The sequence below is a fragment of the Gigantopelta aegis genome, chromosome 3 (genome assembly GCF_016097555.1).
Source record: "Gigantopelta aegis isolate Gae_Host chromosome 3, Gae_host_genome, whole genome shotgun sequence".
Classification (NCBI taxonomy): Eukaryota; Metazoa; Mollusca; class Gastropoda; order Neomphalida; family Peltospiridae; genus Gigantopelta; species Gigantopelta aegis.
The window spans coordinates 71,450,422-71,472,310 of NC_054701.1; the positions used below are offsets into that span (position 1 = coordinate 71,450,422).

General features: G+C 35.5%; 1 protein-coding gene across 1 annotated transcript in view; it reads right to left on the reverse strand.

Annotated features, from left to right (window-relative positions):
- Positions 1 to 21,889, reverse strand: part of LOC121369020 (E3 ubiquitin-protein ligase TRIM37-like) — a 64,428-nt gene that overhangs the window by 38,281 nt on the left and 4,258 nt on the right. The window contains exons 2-6 of the mRNA XM_041493824.1: positions 9,136 to 9,237; positions 7,861 to 7,901; positions 6,325 to 6,444; positions 1,363 to 1,450; positions 226 to 348 (exon numbers count right to left, since the gene is read on the reverse strand). Coding sequence (XP_041349758.1) covers positions 226 to 348; positions 1,363 to 1,450; positions 6,325 to 6,444; positions 7,861 to 7,901; positions 9,136 to 9,237 — 474 coding nt within the window. The remainder of the gene's footprint in view (positions 1 to 225; positions 349 to 1,362; positions 1,451 to 6,324; positions 6,445 to 7,860; positions 7,902 to 9,135; positions 9,238 to 21,889) is intronic.

The following is a 21,889-nucleotide window of genomic DNA, read 5'->3' on the forward strand; positions in this document are numbered from 1 at the left end:
TTTTTTCTCAAATATTTCTTTAAAATGGTCAATGAGTTGTCCTTTTCACAAGTTGATTCGTGTGCCCTTTTTCTTTTAGTCTGCCTCTCCCACCCCTTCCAATATTTCCTGGGTCTGGCCCAGTAAAAGGTGATCAATCCTCTGTCCCACCACATCTTTGGCAAGCACTTTACTACTGAGCTACATCCCATCTTGACCTATAAACAAGCTTGAACAGTAACATACCACTTCCTGTGAAACACTGATCATTTCAATGTGTCGTCTTTTCAGATGAACCATTTCAGCTGTTATTTTTTTCACATGCTCATCATACACACTGTCCAACGGCTTGAATGTGTGGCCTGAATGCTGAAATGATAACATAAAATCAAACTTCAATATCTCCATTTGAAATCTGAATAGCTGTTTTTGTCTAGAATTTAACAGATGTGTTCTGAATATTCTCAACTCAGAATTAAATAATTTTACCAAGTGTCGATTAACTACCACTTACATAGATTATTATACGAGCTTGTGTGTCGTACTGATTTTACGAAACAAGTGTTAGGATTATTGTATTAATACATGAATCTTGACACGAGTTTCGTAAAATAAGTACGATTCACACACGTGTAATAATTTCTTTATTATCCATATTATCCAAAATATTATTTTTGTGAATAGTAAGCTTGAACCATGTCAAAACATTTCAAACGTAACTAAAAAGAGATGACGAAATGACATCATTTTCCGAAACGTTTATAAAGTCGAAGCCGCATTAAGTTATGACGTCGCTTCACAAAATTACGTTATTCGTTGTGCATGTAAAATCATTATGACACCCATGGGTCATACTGGTTATATTTCCCTGAATATCTTGAACTATGTGGATAATAAAAGTCTATATTTTGGCTAGTGAAAGAAAATAAGAGAGCAAAGTGACTTACTGCTACACAGCACAATAACACACACACACACAATATATCCAGCCACATTTCTAAATTTATATAGTATATGTATTATTTCATATTATTTACACTGTCACACAACTATTACTTTTAATGAGATACCTGCTTCAGCATCAGTAAAAATAAAAGTAAAATATTTTACCTTTTGTGCCAGTACCTAATCAAAAGAAAAGGATTATTTCTTTAATGAGACCACAGAACAATTTAAAACCATGGCTCCTTTGTGTCCAGTAAATGGTTAAATCAACACCTAATGCCATGAAACAGGCTATTCCTTCCAAAACGTAGTCAGGGATTTTTTTTAATGCACTTTCCCAGACAGTACATACCATGGCCTTTGATATAACAGTCATGGAGAATTGGGTCAAGTGTGGAAAGTAAGTAAATAAAATGGCAACTAATTATTAGAACTGACCTTGCCCCCGAACAGTGCACACTGATGACAAATGCAATTCTTGCAGGTCCAGCAATATACTCCCAGCTTCTCATCATGTTCATCACACCTGTGATGAATAGAGATTATTGAATGAAGGAAGGAAATATTGTATTTAACGACGCACTCCACACATTTTATTTACAGCAGGGGTTCTAGAATTTTTTTAAAATTCACTTGCCATTGGGCCAGTGGATTTGAAAATTCACTGGCCATGGTAAAAAATTCACTTGCCCAATTTTAACTGTTGATAAAAAAACACAAAAAAACCCACAGTAAATTAAAATAATTAACTTTTTAGTGTACCTGGTACATTTTGCATACTGAGATCATATGTAATCAATTTGTCAATTTGCACAACACATAGGCTCATTAGGCACACTTTGTTTGTTTAGAAAAACATGAAACCATTTTTATCAGTTTAGAGTAAAGTTACTTATTAAAAATTTTAAATAATTGTTTCCACTAAAACCACCTAAGTTAATATATATATATATATATATATATATATATATATATATATATATATACACATACATACATACATACATATACATATACATATACATATACATACACATACATATATAATCCATGTTACATATTACGACAATTAACAGTATTAAAAACAAATAAATATTCTATCACTTATGAATGAGTATATAATTATGTACTTAAGAATGGGAAATCCTCCCCACACCCACCCCCAAAAAAAATCCCCCCCCCATTCCCCCCCCACCCCAAAAAAAAAACCCCATACAAAATTAGTAATTTTTCAATATAGGTACTTTGTTATATTTACCTATTTCATGATATTGTGTAATTAGTTATTTTTATTATTTATTTATTTTTTGCAATTTATGTGATATTTTATAAATTAAATTAATAATTTACACATGGACCGTTTTGCAACATACATGGTGACATGCAACCTTTAAAAACTAATAAAAGACTGGTTACCGTTTCGCATTTTACGCTTGCACTGTACTACTATTAACATTAGAGTAACAAATCTTTGGGTACCAGTGCAAATAAGAACATGGCAGCAAGCAATAAAGTTTTTTTTTCTTCAGTATTTACACTTTATAACTTGAATAAAGTTACATCGGTAGGTATACTGATGTCATCAATGGGACAAAGATTACTGGTTGCCAACTATTTGTTAGTAAAATATCGCATGTGATAGCAAATCGAAAGAAATGTTTTTTTTGTTTTCGTACGAGCCAACTCCAAGCATTGTACCTTGTAGATTTTTTTTTTTTTATCACTTGCCATCGGGATCTCACAAAGTAACTTTTACTGGCCCGAATCCAAAAACCACTGGCCTCGGGCATTGGGCCACCATATTCTAGAAGCCCTGTTAGTGTTACAGTTATGTAGCATCAAACATATGGTTAAGAACCACAAAGATATTGAAAGAAGAAACACAGTGTCGCCATTTCATGGGCTGCTCTTTTCGATTAGCAGCAAGGGATCTTTTATATGCACCATCCCATAGACAGGAAAGCACATACCACAGCCTTTGTATAGTTGTGGTACACTGGTTGGAACGAGAAAAAACCCAATCAGCTGAATTGATCCACCGAGGTGGTTCGATCCTGCGATGCAAGCACCTCAAGCGAGCTCTCAACTGACTGAGCTAAATCCCACCCCAAGAATAAACTAAATTCAGCTACAATTTTATTTATTCAATTTAAATTCTCGTCAATGGATGCAAATTGCAATGTCCTAGATACATCAATGATGTAAATTTAACAAAGTACTGTAAAACAGGTATTATATGAGTGTTTGTAATTGTTGCATTATTTAATTTAATTGTGAAAATTACACTTATGCCAATAATTATTAGTAAGTTCCATTAAGAAATAACAAAAACAAAAACTAAGAAGACAAACGTAACACTATACATTTACTCACAATACTTTTACTACCAATATTGTGTAATAATAAATACAAAACAAATAAAGTTTGTTGTGTTATTACTCCAAAACAGAATTTGGAAAATGTCCTTCTCACTTAGTCCTGCTTTCTAATGGACACTAACTGTTTTGTAAAGATAAATGTCAAACACAAGTTAATAGCTTTTTTCAATACTAGTGTACAGGAACAAAACAGTTCAAGTTTTTAACAGATAGCACAAGCAGGGTTTCTATCAGAGGGTAAAACGGGTATCACGCCATACCCAAATTTGTTTTGGCAATCTTTTTTTAATTAACCTTGTGACAAAATTACTTTTATCATTTACTATATGATTTTCTTAACCCTAACCTTAAACTTAACCCATTTCCTCTCTGGGGAAGGCTACCATACCCCTTGTTGCATTGAATTCTTAGGTGTCATACCCAAAAATTTCTTTCTGGCAGAAAAACAGACAAGTGTTTGTCTTTATTTCTTAAAGGAGACCGGACACCAAACCATATATACGGTGTAATGAATTGTTTGCCGTCATAAACCACCACACGCAACAACCGCGCTCCCCTTATTGACTAAGTTAAGCGTGCCAGTCTTGGTTGGGGTTTTTTTTCGCCGATCTCCGATGTTTGCTGGAAACTGTCAATAATTGATGAGCTAGACCCGTACGTCATCGATGAGAGGAAAACTGAAGAAACTACCAAGCAGCATGGTCGAACTTAGCGATTCGAGTGACGAAGAATTGTGTCCAGCTTGTGCTAATGGCATCAAACCGTATCAGTTTGAGCCACTTATCAGAGACTTTGTCCCTAATCCTGGAAATGTTGTCTTAGACGAAAATTCAGATGAATCAACTGCCGACAAAGACGAGGAAGTCACACGGTCATAGACTAGCATACAAGCATTTTTTTAAACATATTTTTTTATGACATTTTTAATGTAAACTTAAGCAAATGGACCTAATTAGAAGAAAACCACACAAAATGTAATAATATTTCATCATAAATCTTGTTCAGCATAGATGTAAATATGACACGTCAGTGGATATTCCAGAGGCCGATTTCGCAAATTTGCAAAAAGCGTTCCCTCCTCACCAAAGGAAGATATAATAATTTAACAAAAAACTTTGTTCTTTTAACTAGTTACCCTCCAATTTTAATGTGTTTGGTTAAACTGTGTATTTTTAATTATTAAGAAAGTGTGTTACCAGTCTGCCGAAACTGTCCACAGCCGGGTACAGAAACACAGAAATGTGAGCTTTTCTTTATCACATTAATTTTTGCCATTGTAACCAAAATCTGATATAGAGTTTATATCCAGTCCGTCAGTGCCCCCCACCCCAGTCGTTCCTACGGGCCTGTAAAAACTAAATATATTCAAAGGAGTATATTGGGTGGTTATAGGTTTGAAATGTTTTTTTTATTGAACATTTTATTTCATACACTTTTATAAATTTTAAACAGCAATTATGTTACTATAATCTATCGAAAAAATATTATATATATATATATACATTAATTTCTGAGATTTTTTAGTACATACATATAAGTTTACCCTCCGCACCCTCTAGCCGAAACCCAGGGTAGGTATTAAAATAATTATTTGGTGTAGAGTATTTTTAATATGACATACAGAAAGCATTGAAAAGTACAATTTTATTATGCTTTAATAATCGACATTAGCTTTAAAATTATTTAACCATCATTCCTTCTGGCCAGAGTACATATGTTGTTCCTGCCAAAGTGAGCATTTTAATTTTAATGACAATATAATGAACTGATGATAAACATTAACTAACGTAATAATTCACGTTTTGAAGGTGTTTTGTTATGAGGTTAACAAACCAACTGGATCAAGAGACGTTAGTATGGAGTCATTATGGGCTGTCGGTGAAAATTAATTTGGTAATTATAGGTAAATAAATGTGAAGTTTAAATATTCGTATGTGAACAAATTGCAATACCTTTATTTAATGTATATCTTAAGTACATACTTGTTTTAATTTTCACATTGTAAATGTACCATAACCTACTGTATTTAGTTGGTGTAAAGCCCATTCGACGACAATAATGTGTCCATGTTTTAAAACAACTCGGTTTTTTGGAAATCGAAACCATGATGTTGGCCGTTACTTGGGATGCATTGCTCTTACTGTTGCAGTTAAACAATCATATAATTATGTCGAAAGTATATAATAACACTAATTATCTTGTAAATTAAATTTCCGATAAACCTGGAGACAAAAAAAGAAAAGACAACTAAAAGGCACAACCAAAGAAACAACACGTGTACCGGTATTGCTTGTTAACTCTCACCGATGACGTATTGCCTCGCTTTCGTTCAGATCTATGCATAATCCTGCCCACTTCTGTTTTTACCCCAAACCTAAGACGCGCAGCTGACCGGTGCCTTGCAGCGAGCCGGGCGTTAGAGTAATGCGGTCTTTGACGCTAACTTAATCCATTACACACTACATGTCTTTTGGTGTCCGGTCTCCTTTAACACTTGACTGAACCACATCTGGGATTACATGCATGTTATACACCATGTGGTCACCCGTGGATAGGCCTAAAAGACGTGTCATTGCAGCACTCATCAATGACTTTTGCAGGCAATAAACATGACTGAAAGGTTATTTTGTTGCAAGTAGACATATTTCAACTTTACAAATGTTAAATACTGGCAGATAATGTACACCAGATGTGTTCATTTTGCTGTTTTTAAGTTTTACCAACAGCAGTAATTTTTATCCAGCGGCACAAAAGTACTGTGAGTGATGCTCCCTACCCACGGCAGTTTATATCTCAATGACGGCAATTGTCAAACACCAGAACATATCCTACAACAATGTCCACTACACAACTCGGACAGAAGCCACTTCTAGCCGCATGGAATAGACCTACATCAGAAGCTCTGGGGATCCTGGGCAGACCTGCAAACAACTGCCCAATTCATCACTCACATCAGAATATCTGTACGAGAGAATTTTTACAAATTTGAACGAAGAAGAAGGAAGAATCCTTTATAACTTACTTTTCATCATCACAGCTGTCCGAATTCGAACTGGGCATAATATTCTGAAGTGTATCAAGCTGCTGTGTTACTTCTTCAGCCCAGCGGCAGTTCACCAACTCGTGTAAGTGGAGGGGTGCTCTGAAGAAATGAATAATCATATCAAAGTTAAAATCATGGTGGCCAGCAGTACCAATTACTAGCTCTCAACTTACTGGCTTTAAACATTTTGATGTGCGGTCAATCTGGGATCGATCCCTGTCAATGGGCCCATATGGCTATTTCTCGTTCCAGCCAGCGCACCACGACTGCTATATCGAAGGCTGTGGTATGTGCTATCTTGAAAATTCTAGCAGGTTTCCTCTCTAAGACTTGTCAAAATTACCAAATGTTTGACATCCAATAGCCGATGATTAATAAATCAATGTGCTATAGTGTTGTTGTTAAACAAAACAATTTTTTTTGCATTGGAATGATATAAAGGTCATCTCTGGTGACTGCCAATTTTCAGCTCTTTAAGGTAACACATAACTGAAGAACAAGACATGTTACAAAATGTGATCCATGAAGCAACTTAAAATATAGTACACTTTAAGCTATTTACATGTTCATGTATTTGTCAAGTAAGTTAACTATTTGAAGGAAGGAAATGTTTTTATTTAACGACGCACTCAACACATTTTCTTTATGTTATATGGCATCGGACATATGATTAAGGACCACACAGATATTGAGAGAGGAAACCTGCTGTCGCCACTTCATGGGCTACTCTTTTCGATTAGAAGCAAGGGATCTTTTATATGCACCATCCCACGGCCTTTGTTACACCAGTTGTGGAGCACTGGCTGGAACGAGAAATAGCCCAATGGGGCCCAATGGGGCCCATCAAGTGAGCTGTGTACCACTGAGGTACATCCCACCCTGTTAACTATTTGAATTGCCAGGAAACATTTTGTTCGGTATTGCAACAAGTTTCTGAAATCGCTACACAATTTTAAAACATTAAACTGTAGTTGCTAATCAATTTTAAATTGACTAGAAATATTGCTAAACAAGATTTGAAAACAAAATGTTCCCTATACTCTTATGTTCTGTTGTGTTTGAAGACATGAATTAACTAGGGCTAGAGATCATTTTAAAACTCAATTATGCCTCTTCCACCACACCCACCCTCTGCTTCAAACTATTGAGTATTAACTGTATACATTGAAATTTTATGCCAAACAGATGTTGATGTTAATTCTGAATGCTTTTTTCTGTAAGGCGAGGTTGGGTGAAGGGAAGCACGAAACATTGCCTTTTTATTGACATCATTCAATTATGACATGGCTTATTCAGCTAGGATACGGCTAGCTCTGCATCAGCTGAAAATTTCGCCAAATTATCTATTAAACTTATTTAGTTATTTTGTAACAGAATATCAATTAATACCAAATTTAAAAAAATTAAAACATTTGCCAATTGTTTTTAAAATTTGCAATTGGCGAATGTGGCGAGTGCCAGAGCTAGCCCTGTAGGAACTTGTAACAATGCTGTGAATGGCTGAACTATATTTACCTGCAATGTGGACACTGTGACCTCTGCTCTGTAAGCCATCTCTATAAGAATTAAAATTTAAAAAAACCAAACGAAGATAAGTGAAATAATAATGATCTGCCAAACCAAACAAAAAATCTCATAAATACAACACTACACAAATGTCATAAAATTTTAACAATATATATACAGAACTTCATTGGTAAATTTATTGCACAAGTTTATTTTGCGCAAGAATATATACCACAAGACGGCTTATGTGAAGTTCTGTATTTATTACATACCTTTTTTTAATTTTTAACAAAAACAGTTTTCAATTTAACATCATAATGACACTTTCGTAAATCTGTTAATCACTCGTCCTAGTACAGATTTACTTAACGTTAAGAATCATAGTCTGCAGCAATCTTCTGTAATGTTTCAAATACAATGTGACGTAAATTCTAAATCAGGCATCATGTCAGTAATAAAAAGGCACCAACATCAATAAAAAATAAAAAGGAAATGCCCTATTTACAAGTTCCAGTCCAGAATGCACGTGTGATACAAAATAAATTTATCAAACCCATTGAATATGTCTTTATCACTATAGTAAGATTGAATAGGTATACATGTAATAAATTTGTATACTGAATATTCAATAATGCCACAGTCTTAAAATAAAACCTTGCGAAATGTGAATGGCAAAGCTCTTATAGTTAAGTGTTGAAGATAATAGTAGGAAACCACACACTTGATGGCACAAAGAATAGGCAAACAGGTTAAGCAAAGCTTTAAGGGTGGTGGTATATGGAACACATTGTTGCCTTTATTTATGCATTAAAGATCTCACTAGATATTTCAACAATGGGAAGGAAGGGAGGAAATGTTTTATTTAATGATGCACTCAACACCTTTTATTTATGGTTATATGGCATCGAACATATGGTTAAGGACCACACAAATATTGGAGGAAACCCAGACATCACTTCATAGGCTACTCTTTTCAATTTGCAGCAAGGGATCTTTTATATGCACCATCCCATTGACAGGATAGCACATACCACGGCCCTTGATGTACCAGTTGTGGGGCACTGGCTGGAGCGAGAAATAGTGCCATGAGCCCACCGACAGGGATCGATCCCAAACTGACAGCACGTTAAGCGAGCACTTTACCACTGGACTAAGCCTTGCCCCTTCATCAATGGGATACTCATATGTATGATTACTTTCATAGGTACCTGAGGTTGCTATGGGACAAATTCCTGATACACATCACACACACAATTGATTACAAGTCTGTCTGCATGTACTTACTCTAATACAGGGAAAACAGCAGAGTTTTGAACAGTGAGGACACAGGCGGGCATCCCGCAGTTTTTCCATACAAATGAAACATCGAAAAACTTCAGCCAAGCTCTGAAAGAAAAGAAAATAACAATAAATAATAAATGTTATGTGAAAATTCTGAAAGCCTTTGTTAGAAGTACATGTATTGAAGCAACACTGAAGACGTTCCCGATTTCAAAGTAATCTGCCTGCATTTACTTCAACAAATACCAATTATTTAACTATGAAATTAGATCTGTAATGTACAGGTTCTTGGCACATACTATCCATAACTGTCAGTTTCAGGATTATGTCCTTTTCAAAACTGTAACCCAATGAACAGAACTTCATAAACCATTTATTGGACGATTTAAAATAACAAATTCCAAAAATGTCCCACTTTTTTTAAGTCGAATAGCAGAAAAAGTATGCAATGCAGAACACAGAAATTTTGCAGAAAAACAGTTTATAATAATGTGATTTGATTATAAAATTTAAATATCACTATATGCAATGGCACAGTTACCTGTCCAATACAATGTTAATTATGGAGTTTATACAACTGATGGAAAATACATAGACACGTGTTTAACATGGCTTTATTCCTTTTGATGTCTTGCAATGCACATCAAATTGAAATCCGTTTAAACATTTCCTACCAAAATTTGGCAAAGTGCTAACAATATTATTTGACCAATTTAAATCATGACCTAAATTGCATGCACTACTTAGAGAACAAGAACACAGCTCTCACCAAGTTTCCCATTCTATTCACAACAAATACATCGCCATTTAATTAGAACAGATGTAGCAGTCAGCGAGAGCCTGACTTTCACTCAGCGAGTTAGTCTAATAGATTATTGATCCGAGATATCCCAAGACAGTTAAATAGGAGGCACTGCGTGTAGCAATATGTCAAGATGATCCCTCAATTTATCAGTTATTCCAAATCCTTTCCCTTTTTGGTTCCGGCATGTACATATAGCCACACACAAAACACCACAAACTTTATACACCTCAATCTTAAATTTGCAGAAAACATTTTTATAAAATGTAAATTATGGTAAGGCCTAAAAACAAAATGTGTGTTTCCATTTCCTGACCTACACCAATTTTATGTAGCAACCCTGAAATTAAAAAAAAAATTAAAAAATTAAATGAACCCTGATTTTTTGTAATCACCAAACTAGATTTGGAACACCTCGGCATTTTACAGTTTATTGGTTTGATTAGATTTATAACATTTAGAGGGAGACCCAGGAGTGGTCTAAGCTTTACTAGTAGCCTATTAAAAAAAAATGTATTTTGAGTTTTATTGCCCCTTACAATTTTGAGCATTTGAAATGTGACTAAATACAACCTTTTAGTCATATTTATTTGCTGTAAAATTAACTTTTTTTATTTTATTTACGTACGCAGCCTCAAAATTGCACTCTGAAAAATTAATAAGTTCAAACCCTGTTGTTAGTTTGTGTACTATCTGTAGTTAGTTTCTCTACCTCAGCAGCTGATAATTTGTAATAGTTTTTATTTATTTATTCATCATTATTTATTATTATTATTTATTTATTTATTATTATTAATTTTTTGTTAGTACTGTAGGGACAATATGATGCTATTCATATATCTATGTCATATATCTATGGAAAACGTACACAAAAGGGTCCGCTAAATTCATACTTCCCCACTCCCTCCCCTGTTCAGAAAATGCACTGTTCATACAGTACTTAGTATGTATTCCTCCTGTTCCAGAGGTTCGGTAATATGGATTAATCAAATACATGTACTTATTTACCGCAGTTTTGCTGTGAATATAGCCACATCGGATATAAACACGGTCTAGTTCAGAGTATTCTTTAAAAATGTAACAATTCCTATCTCAAGTCAGCTGTTATGGCATATTTTGCATGATAATGAATTTGACAAGGTGGAAAATGAAGGTGTTCATGATCCAGATGTTTAGAGTTTTACACGTACGACTAATGATAAATTTACCTATAGATCCAAAGGCCTAGTTGGGATTGTCGACGTTTAACATGCTTCTGTTACTAAAATAAATTAATGTATAAGCTTATCATCATTCAGTACATGTTTTTATTATTTTTTAATAACTTATTTTTATTGTTGTTGTTTTTCTATTTACCCTACGTCACAGAAGACGGTCAAGCGTTCTCGATACACGAGCTTGGTAAATCTGACACTGCGGTTATTCAGGGAATGCCCGTCACGTGACTCAAAATAATACGTCACACTTCTGCACTCCAAACAGCCGTTATTTTTCTCAGAATTATGGACCGTACCCATAATTCAATTATTTTTTATAAAATATCAATAATAAGTGTGATATGGTGGTCCTATACATGGTACAATAAAGTACTTTTAGGTACAAATCAAATGTATATATTGTCATATAATACCGCGTTGGGTCAATAATTAGGTCAACCACCTGTGAGAGAGCGTGTTTAACAGCAAACTATTAGAGGCCAAAGTTACAAAACCTGTTTTCCTTAAACACAGGTGCTTCTGCATTGTAAATGTTTGTAGTTCAATTCCATGCGACTGGCATATCAAAAGCCATGGTATGTACTACCCTGTCTATGGGATGGTGCATATAACAGATCCCTTGCTGCTAGTCAAAAAGAATAGCCCATGAAGTGGCGACAGCGGGTTTCCTCTCTCAATATCTGTGTGGTCTTTAACCATATGTCTGACACCATATAACTGTAAATAAAATGTGTTGAGTGCGTTGTTAAATAAAACATTTCTTTCTCTTTTTTTGCAAAAGCCATAATCTACCGGTACATGGCATGAACATTTAATAAGTAATGAAATACTAATAAAATCCTCAGACAAAATATGGCATGCACATTAATTTCATGTATAAGTTATAACGTTGTCTGCAGAGTCCCAGAAGGCTATTGTCTGCAGAGTCCCAGAAGGTTGTTAATGTCAGGTTGTATTGATGTTTGTGTCATCACTGATTTATTATCTGACCTGTCTGCATACAGAATCAGTATGTACGTGCAGTTGCATGTTCTGCTGTGTGCATGCTACATGTGCTTTAGAAACCACTTGTACTAGTGGGAACATATAGTATTCGTGATATACGGCTGAATTTACAAAGCCTGTTATCTTTCATATAATCATATGAAAGATACATTTTATTTACAGTTATATGGTGTCAGACATATGGTTAAAGACCACACAGATATTGAGAGAGGAAACCCGCTGTCGCCACTTCATGGGCTATTCTTTTTGACTAGCAGCAAGGGATCTGTTATATGCACCATCCCACAGACAGGGTAGTACATACCATGGCTTTTGATATGCCAGTCGTGGTGCACTGGCTAGAACGAGAAATAGCCCAATGAGCCCACCGACGGGGATCGATCCCACACCGACCGCGCAGCAAGTGAGCGCTGTACCACTGGGTTACGTCTCGCCCCTGGGCTTTTGCAAAATACATGTAACTATCAGGCAAAACTTTTTTTTTTAAACTATAGCAGCGAGGATGTTTTATAGATATGTATAAATACAGCTGAGCCATGTCCGGTGATTCGGCGTACTTGATATTTTGCTTAAGTATGCTTAGGAAGTTGTCATGTCAGTGTTTCTAACAAATTGAACTTTTCAATGTTCAATCAAGTATCAACATATTTATTGATAAGGGTAAAAACAAATAATTTTTTTTTTAATTATCAATAATTATATGATTTATCATAATTTCAAAATAAATCATTCACCTGCTTTCGTGTAAATAAACGCGAAATAGGTCAGCCGTATTGATATTAAGAATGTTAAAACCAGTCTAAAAACAACTTTCCCACATTTTAAAAATGTAAGTAAACGGTATAATAAAAAAATTCTGTTATTTTTATTTTAAAAGAAAAGGAAAGCACAGACAAATGTAAACTAAACAAAAGTTTTACACCTTAATTGAGTCATTCCTGTTCAAAATTGTCACATTGTTATAAAAAAAAAAAAAAAAAGCGAAATAAGACCCACGTGTGCACAATCTACCCGAGAAAAAAATTCATGTAGGCATCTGCAATACTGTGCTACTTAAGAAAACAATTCCGAAACTGATCACGAGATGGGTCATGTGTGATCATTCATTTTCAATATTACAAGACAAAACAAAAAAGTATTAAAATAATCCTGGGACAATAGTGTAGCATTTATGGGCTACAAAGTGAGGTCATGGGCGGTTTATAAATAGCGGGGTCACCGATCAACTGTTCTGAATCACCAGACATGCAAACTGTTTTGGATACAAAGGGGTGTCTATATTTATGGACAATTTTAAAATGTTTATTTACTACAGACATAAAACAATTTGTAGTGTATCTCAAATAAGCACTGCTTCATTGGTGACACATTTTAAAAAGTATTTCATTGTTCACATAGAAAATGGTCTTTGAATGCTTATGTGCACCGATACATCAGATAGCACTGTAAATACTGTAAAAGAAGGTATGTAATAAATACAGAACCTCACATACGTTGTTTTCGCTATTTATTGCACTTGTTTACTTAAACTTGTGCAATAAATAGGAAGTGAAAACAATGTATCTGAGGTTCTGTAGATATAATACATCTTGGTATGACCATTACACTGCAATCAACAAGACACTTAATTCATTGGTGTCTGAAATTCCACCTTTCATGTGTGCGCTCTGCTGCCACGATTTGCTGTAACAATGTTAATTGCTCACCTCATCTGAGCCACAGGTGGCAATTGCGCAATATGATTTAGTGAAATAAAACAGTATATTTGTCAGCTGGAGTTTTTTTTTTTAACATAATGGACTCATACAAACAATTTGAATTCAGTAGCAAGAAAGAGTAATACCTATTAGTATAACAAAAAATTAAATACATTAATTAAAAAAAAAAAAAAAAAAATCAAATTCCTAATTCAAACAAAAATGGCCTTAATCATAAACAAGTTTAACTAACCCTTGAAGCATGTCATTAAAAATATGACCTGTTCACATCATAATCTAGTATGGTCGGAATTCTAGTATGAGTTTTTCTAAAGCAGAGTTGGATTTATCCCTATCAACACTAGCCAATGTTAAAGTCGATGACAGTTACTCTTTGCATCCTTATAACATATCAAACGGTAATTTTTTATATGATATATTTGACAAAAGGTACTTTTTACTTCTTTCATCTTTTAAAACTCAATATTGTCTAAAATTATGAAAAATAAAAACATACCGACATGTAAACTGCGTTGTCTGCTCTTGCAACTATTTTAACAGGAAAGGAGACGTTTTTATTTTAACCTGGCGAAGCATTGTAATAATATACCTGTTGTAGTTGATTTTAAATGTGAATGACGTCAATATTCCAATGACGTCACTTTGCTTTTGTTTACAATTTAACAATAAACAGTGCATGACGTTTCTGTTTTAACCTTCTGACTATTGCAGAAGAGATATGTCGCCCGCCGTCACGCCAGGCAACATACTGTATACTGTATATAGTGCATTCCCCAATTCATATTTCACGCCATTTGGCACACATTTGCCCGAAAGAATTTATATGTCTTTAGTTTTTAGTTTTTCAATGGAAAATACCTTGGAATTTTGAATTGAAAAAGTGGTTTTCAGCAAGTATTTTTGCTTGACAACAATGGCAGCACGTCATGGTCATATTAGACTGGTGCATCCCAGAACCAAACAAAATATTTTTTAGGTCAAACTTCTGTAAGTGGATTAATATTCATACAGTTATACTAATCAAAATAAGCCTTGGGGCCACCTGGATTTCGACTTCAACTTCAAGATGGCCACCAAAATCCAAAATGGCTGCTATACTACATTGATTTGACCTGTAATTGTCATATAAATGTAAATTTGGTGTCTTTTCATGGGTTTTGAGGGTCAGTGATGTCATTTATAAGTATTTTAATAGTTTTAGAAAGAAATTTTTAATATTAACGTCGACAGTTTGTTGTTACATATTGTACACCTAATGTTTCAATATGTAACAACAAACTGTCGACGTGTCAAGAAGTACAAATGCACAGAAAGCTAAACATCAATTGTCAGCATATTGTATTGGATGTTTTTTTCAGTTAATTTGGTAATATGGCACTTGAATGTGTTTAGCAAAACTGCTAATCTAGATATTTCATTGCAGAATGTCTCACCAGCCATTTCTAAATCTTGGATCGGCTAAGAAAGAAAGCTGCTTACTGTGCAATGAAAGGAGCAAAGGAATTGAAAAATGTACTACTATAAATGCAGAAGACACCACCTCATTACAGGAGCTTGCTGATAGATGGTTCAGTATTGAAGAAAGTTTATGTTCTGAACCACCATATAATGAGTTCCGGAAAGTGAAGGCTCGACTTTCTAACTTAAGGGAACATGCATTTGTTCATAAAACATGCCGAATTACATTCAGCAATTGAATTAAAAGAAAAGAAGCTCTAAATAAAAAAATCCAGCTGTTTGACAGCTCCACAGATGATATATCTAAAGATATTTCTCAAAAGAAAACGCAAAAGCCATAAAAAATTCCACGGTTAGCAACCAAGAAAAAACAGGTGTGTTTGTTTGCAATAAAGTGTCGATATGTGATAATAAACCGTATAATAAAGGTGGTCTTGGCCGATGTTCCGAAGATAAAGCAGTTGATAAAATTAAATGCCAAATGGAAATGAAAATGTTAAACGAAGATGACAAGTACCATGATGCTGCTACACGTTTAAATGTATTGCTTCATGGTGCTTGTGACATATTTGCTCTAGATCTGTATTACCATAAACACTGTTATAACTGTTTTGTCTATTCCTATAATCCCGCACAATTTGATAATGATAGAGATATGATGAATAAGCAAGTGGTAAATAATTTCATGAAGATGTTTGAACGCAGAGTCATTAAGGATCACAAAGCTTTTTTTCTGACTGAGCTTATCAAAGACATTGCAGAATTAAGTGAAGAACATGGCCTTGATGGATCACCAATAGGATTTAAACACACGTCCCAGCTTAAAATAAAATTGAGAGAAACATTTGGTCCTCAAATAGATTTTTACTTGGTAGGCAATCGTGTTGTTGTACATTCAAGTGACGTTAATCCATTAATGTATTCAGTAGCTACACTCAAGGGACACGGTCTGCGAGAAGCTGACTTAACAAAAGCATCTGCAGCTCTAATTCGACACAAAATATCTACACGAGAACCACACAAATGGCCACCAGAACCAGACGAATTTTTAAACCAGCTCGATAGCAATGGTCCTCTTTGCTGCATTTATAATGCAATAGCATGGTCAATAGATCCAAAAACACATTCTTATATGTCAAAACCCCAAGTATATCGCAGGCAGAGAAAATATCTGCCATAAGCCATAGCTGGGAAATGTTGATTACCCACCAACGTCCATCCCTGAATACAGCACTGAGTTTAACACTCCATCGAATAACTGGTAGCAAAGAGGCCATCTCTTTGCTTCATCATTGTGGCATAGGAATATCATATACTGATGTCAGATTACTGAATAACACATGGGCCAAGACTGTCACTATGCAGCATAAAAGAATGTTACCTCCTGGCATTGCCAAAGGAAAAAGTATTCACGTCACATTTGACAATTCAGACGGTAGACAACAAACATTGACAGGCGCTCACACAACACATCATACCACTGGTACTGTATTTCAAGTTGGTAACCCAAACTGTGATGATGACGGTAGTCGGAATACAACACCTATAATCTCTGATATCATAGATGAAGAACAGAATGACTATGGGTCATATAAAATCCCAAGAAAAAAGATATCTCCTTCAGCATTTTCCAACTTCACAGATAAGTATTTTAACTCACCTTTGCTTGACGAAGCTTTGAAACGTGACATTGCCTGGGTATTGCTGGATTCTGTAGCTCGTGATGATTGTGAAGGGGGTCCGGTTGGATCATGGACAGCATTTATGAAGTCCGTCACTGATAGTGTTACTCCCAAGTGCAAATTAGAATATCTCCCTGTTGTTCCATTGCCTCCACATGACAATGTCGTCAAATGGTACATGGACATGATAATGGAAATGACAAATGACCTTGAAGTAGGACATATCTTTGTTCATGCTGATGAAGCTATCAATAGTAAGATGTTGATAATTTCGTGGCTGTTTGGTGGAAAATATGATAAGATAATTCCTCTCATTGGCGGATTCCATACAATTCTTGTGTGCTTGAAAATAATGTACAAGAAATATGGTTGCCTTGGATTCAGACTGGTGGGTGGATGCAGGAGTTATCGCCGATTGTTCTGTAGATCAAGCAATAGAAGGTTGTCACTATTACAGAAGTGTCCGCCTTCACAAGCAGGCAATTAATGCGCTTCTTCGAATTAGAATTCAAACGAATTCTGACAGCATTAACACTGAGTTACTCCAGTTACTGACCAACTTGAGACACCACTCATCTGCAGAAACACTCCAGACTGTGCTTCAGCATAAAGAATTTAAAAACATGTGCTTGTTATTAATGAAAACAACGGGAACTCAATCACAGATGGTTGTTGAGTACCTAAAGGATGTTTCATCGATGTTATGTTTCATTAGCTCTGTTTGAGAAAATTGCGTTGAAAGACATTTGGCAGCAGAACAGGCTTTGCTACCTAAATGTTTTGCATTTGGTCACATGAATTATGCTAGGTATTTGACATTCCAGCATGTCAATCTTGAAATGTGTGAAATTAGTAACAATGCGGCATGGAATGATCTGGTAAAAAAAATGGTTTTGGCGGATCATTATCTGGAGAACCATTTTCTACAATTCATGGAGACCTGATAACCGAAACAATAAACAGAGAAGTAAAGGTCAGAGGAGGACCAATGCAAGGAGGTTACAGCACCAATGACACAGCAACAGATACCTTCATTAAGACCAGCCATTTAATGGCCACAATACGAACTAAACTGAAAGCAAAACTTGATGTCATGACATCATCAGTTCACAGAGAAACTACGCTTAGTGCTCAAAGGGAACACGAACACTGGATTAATAGTCTTGTTCTTCAGCTGAAACAGTATTTTGACCCATTTATGGATGGTGCTGCCCGTCACATGAAATCTGGAGCCGAAATTGAACCTAAAGTAATTGCAGGACTATTGTCTTCAACAGATATTGGAGAAGGCTGCTACAAAGAACTTAAAGACTGGAATGGAGAAAGTGAAGAAAGCTTCAAGCGTTGTCAACATTCTGAAAGAAGACAGACAAGCATTCGGAATTTTAGTTGGAAAAACAACTTCCCCAGAGGAAGCACATTCCTATCCACTGACATCTATCCCACTGGCTTTGGCAACACCAGAGAATGACTTAAGGCAGGGGTCCAAAGCTGCACTGAGAAATTATTTGATAGAAGAATCAGATTCTGTCTACAATAAACCATTAAAGAAATGTGATTGGTTAATTGATGGTATGGCCGCTATAATATCTGTGCCACCCAAAGACACTTGGGGAGACTATGCAAATGCTCTTCTGAAATTTTGTATGCCACTGGATACCGTAGATGCACTGGGTGTAGGAATCATCTTTGATTCATACAACATGAACACAGTAAAACAATTGACTCAAATTAGACATGGTAAACCTGGTAGACGAATCTACATCACAAGTGCTGCTCAAAGTATGCCAAAAGGAAAAGACTGGGATTAGTTTTTGAGAAATGGTGAAAACAAAACACAGTTGATAAGTTTTCTAGTTAACCATTATAAAAACAGCAGTGTACATATTCCACTTAAGCTAACAGAAGAAGAAAAGACATGGCTAATAACTCCTTCAGCTGTTGAGCAGTACGTTGCCTTCATGCAACCACCCTGATGCTGATACAAGGTTGATTCTTGAAGCTTCCAAGTCGGTAAATCCAGTCATTGTTGTAGCAACAGACACAGATATTTTGATTCTTCTCTGCTATGCGTATTCATGCAGCAAGCCTGACAATATCTGGATGATGAAAATTGACCACCAACGGTATGTTAACATATCTACTATCCATCGCTATTATGGAGATGAGTTATGCCGGCTGTTGCCAGCCTATCACAGTATAACAGGTTGTGACACAACTTCCTTTCCATTTGGTATTGGAAAGGTAAAACCATTTAAAAGAATGATGAATCTGAAGAAGGGCTGTCTCCTGTCTACTTTGGGAACTTCCGATATTTCTGTGAATGATCTCTCTTCAGCAAAACAGTTTTTGCAAACAATTATGTATGGTGGAAGGGAAGGTGAAACATTTGCTGGTACCCGTGTCAGAATGTATGAAAAACAAAAGATAAAATCCAGCAATACTCTTATTCCTGATGAAAGCAGTTGTGTACAGCATGTCAAAAGAAGTGATTTGCAAACTTTTATTTGGAGACAATGCTTGGAGCAGAACATCTACCAACCTGCTCTAGACGACCGAGGCTGGCAACAAACAGAATACAGCATCAGACCGATATGGTTTACTGGTCCTCAATTTCCTTCCCATCTTTGACAAAGGCCAGCAGACGACCAAAACAGAAACCGGATGGCGGATATGAAGCAGACAGTTGCACGAGACCTATCTGGAACTCGTCAGAAGAAGAGAAGACACAAAACTGTGAAGTCTCTTGATGATTCGATTGGTTACTTAGGTCAACATGAAGATGAACTACAAAACAGTGATAGCACTAACACAACTTCAAGTACCTCCAACATTGAGAATGATTGCCAATCAGAATGCTTAGATTCCGACTATGAAATTTATTTCTAGGGCTAAAATTGTGTTTGACTCTGTATCAAAGATTAATTCAAATTAGTAGATCTAGTTTAAAGTAAAACTTCATTAGAGTACATTGTTTGCATACAGCATATTGATCCTAGTTTGAATGCTAAAACCAAAACACTAACTATAAACAATCTTTTTCTTTTTTCTGTCAACTAGATAGTAATAATGTACTACTGAATAAAGAATAAACGGTTGATATCTAAGTACATGTGTCTTTCAATTATTTAGCTGCTAGTATGTCAATAGTGAAATATATTTTTAGCTGTTAAACAGTTTAACAGCTGCAAATCGGCATTTAATATCTACAGTTTGCTTCCAACAATTTTAATATCTTCATAAATGACTTCCTTGACCCCGAAAACCCCTAAATACACACCAAATGTTCATTTGTAAGTCATCTGCAAGACGAGAAACTTTGCATTGCGGCCATTTTGGATTTTGGCGGCCATCTTGAATTTGGAGTCGAAATCCAGGTGGCCCCGAGGCTTATTTTGATTAGTATAACCACATGAACAGTAATCCACTTACAGAAGTTTGACCTAAAAAATATTTAGTTTGGTTCTGGGATGCACCAGTCTATATTCAAGGATCAATAGCCAATTGTGACAGCTAATTTGATAATAAATTTGATCATTTTACAACAACGGAGATCACCAAATATTGGGATATGAATTGTAGTTCTTTTCTGGCTTTTTAAATTCTGGTCAGAAAGAAAAGAAAAAAATGTTTTATTTAACGACGCACTCAACACATTTTATTTACGGTTATATGGCGTCAGACATATGGTTACGGACCACACAGATTTTGAGAGGAAATCCGCTGTCGCCACTACATAGGCTACTCTTTCCGATTAGCAGCAAGGGATCTTTTATTTGCACTTCCCACAGGCAGGATAGCACAAACCATGGCCTTTGTTGAACCAGTTATGGATCACTGGTCGGTGCAAGTGGTTTACACCTACCCATTGAGCCTTGCGGAACACTCACTCAGGGTTTGGAGTCGGTATCTGGATTAAAAATCCCATGCCTCGACTGGGATCCGAACCCAGTACCTACAAGCCTGTACAGCGATGGCCTAACCACGACGCCACCAAGACCACTGTTATTGGGAATAATGGACATAAAATACTGGATAGCTGGCCACAAATGCCTGTAAGTAAACAACTTCTCAACCCCCCCCCCCCTTTTTTTTTGCATAATTTTAATCAACATTAACTGATCTAAAAATCATAAAAATAATACTTACTGATTCAAATATGAACTTTATTTTATGTATTTATAAAACATTTAAGTGAATATATGTGAAAATTAAAAACTTGTACCCACTCAACGTGGTTTTTGTTAAAAATTAATCTGGTAGTCTAAAAGTTAAGAACGCTGTTGCTGGAAAAATTCCAATGCAAAATTGTTATTGGAATTTTTTTTTTTTTAACATGACTAATTATGCACTGGAATGTTTGAAGAAAATCTTGATAAAAAAAATTGTACTATTTAAGAAATATGGATTTGAAGTGAAATTGTGTTAAGTTATGTTATATTTATTGGGTACAAAGCCAAAACAAGGGTGCGAAGAGTGATTGTCGTCAACCTTAGTATCTAGAAGGGATACACACAGGCATCGAAATAAATCGAGAACGATCGTTCTGGTTACCGGGAGGTTTACCACATGTAAGACAGGCATCGAAATAAGCATTGTGTCTGGTAACCCATTTACAGGTTACCACAAAATATAACCTGGTAACCTATAGGTTTCCACAACTATATGAAAGTTAGAATTGAATTCCTGTTACTACTATGCGATCGTTCTGAAATTGTAACGGTACGCGCGAACATCGGTACGAGAAATGAAATCCGGAAGTAAATTTATCTAGTGGGCGCTGCTTAAACGCGGATTGCCAAAATTTGCTTTGCAATTGCACAAGTGCGCACGAACATCGGTGCAATTTTGTACGAGAAAACAAAACGCGGACAT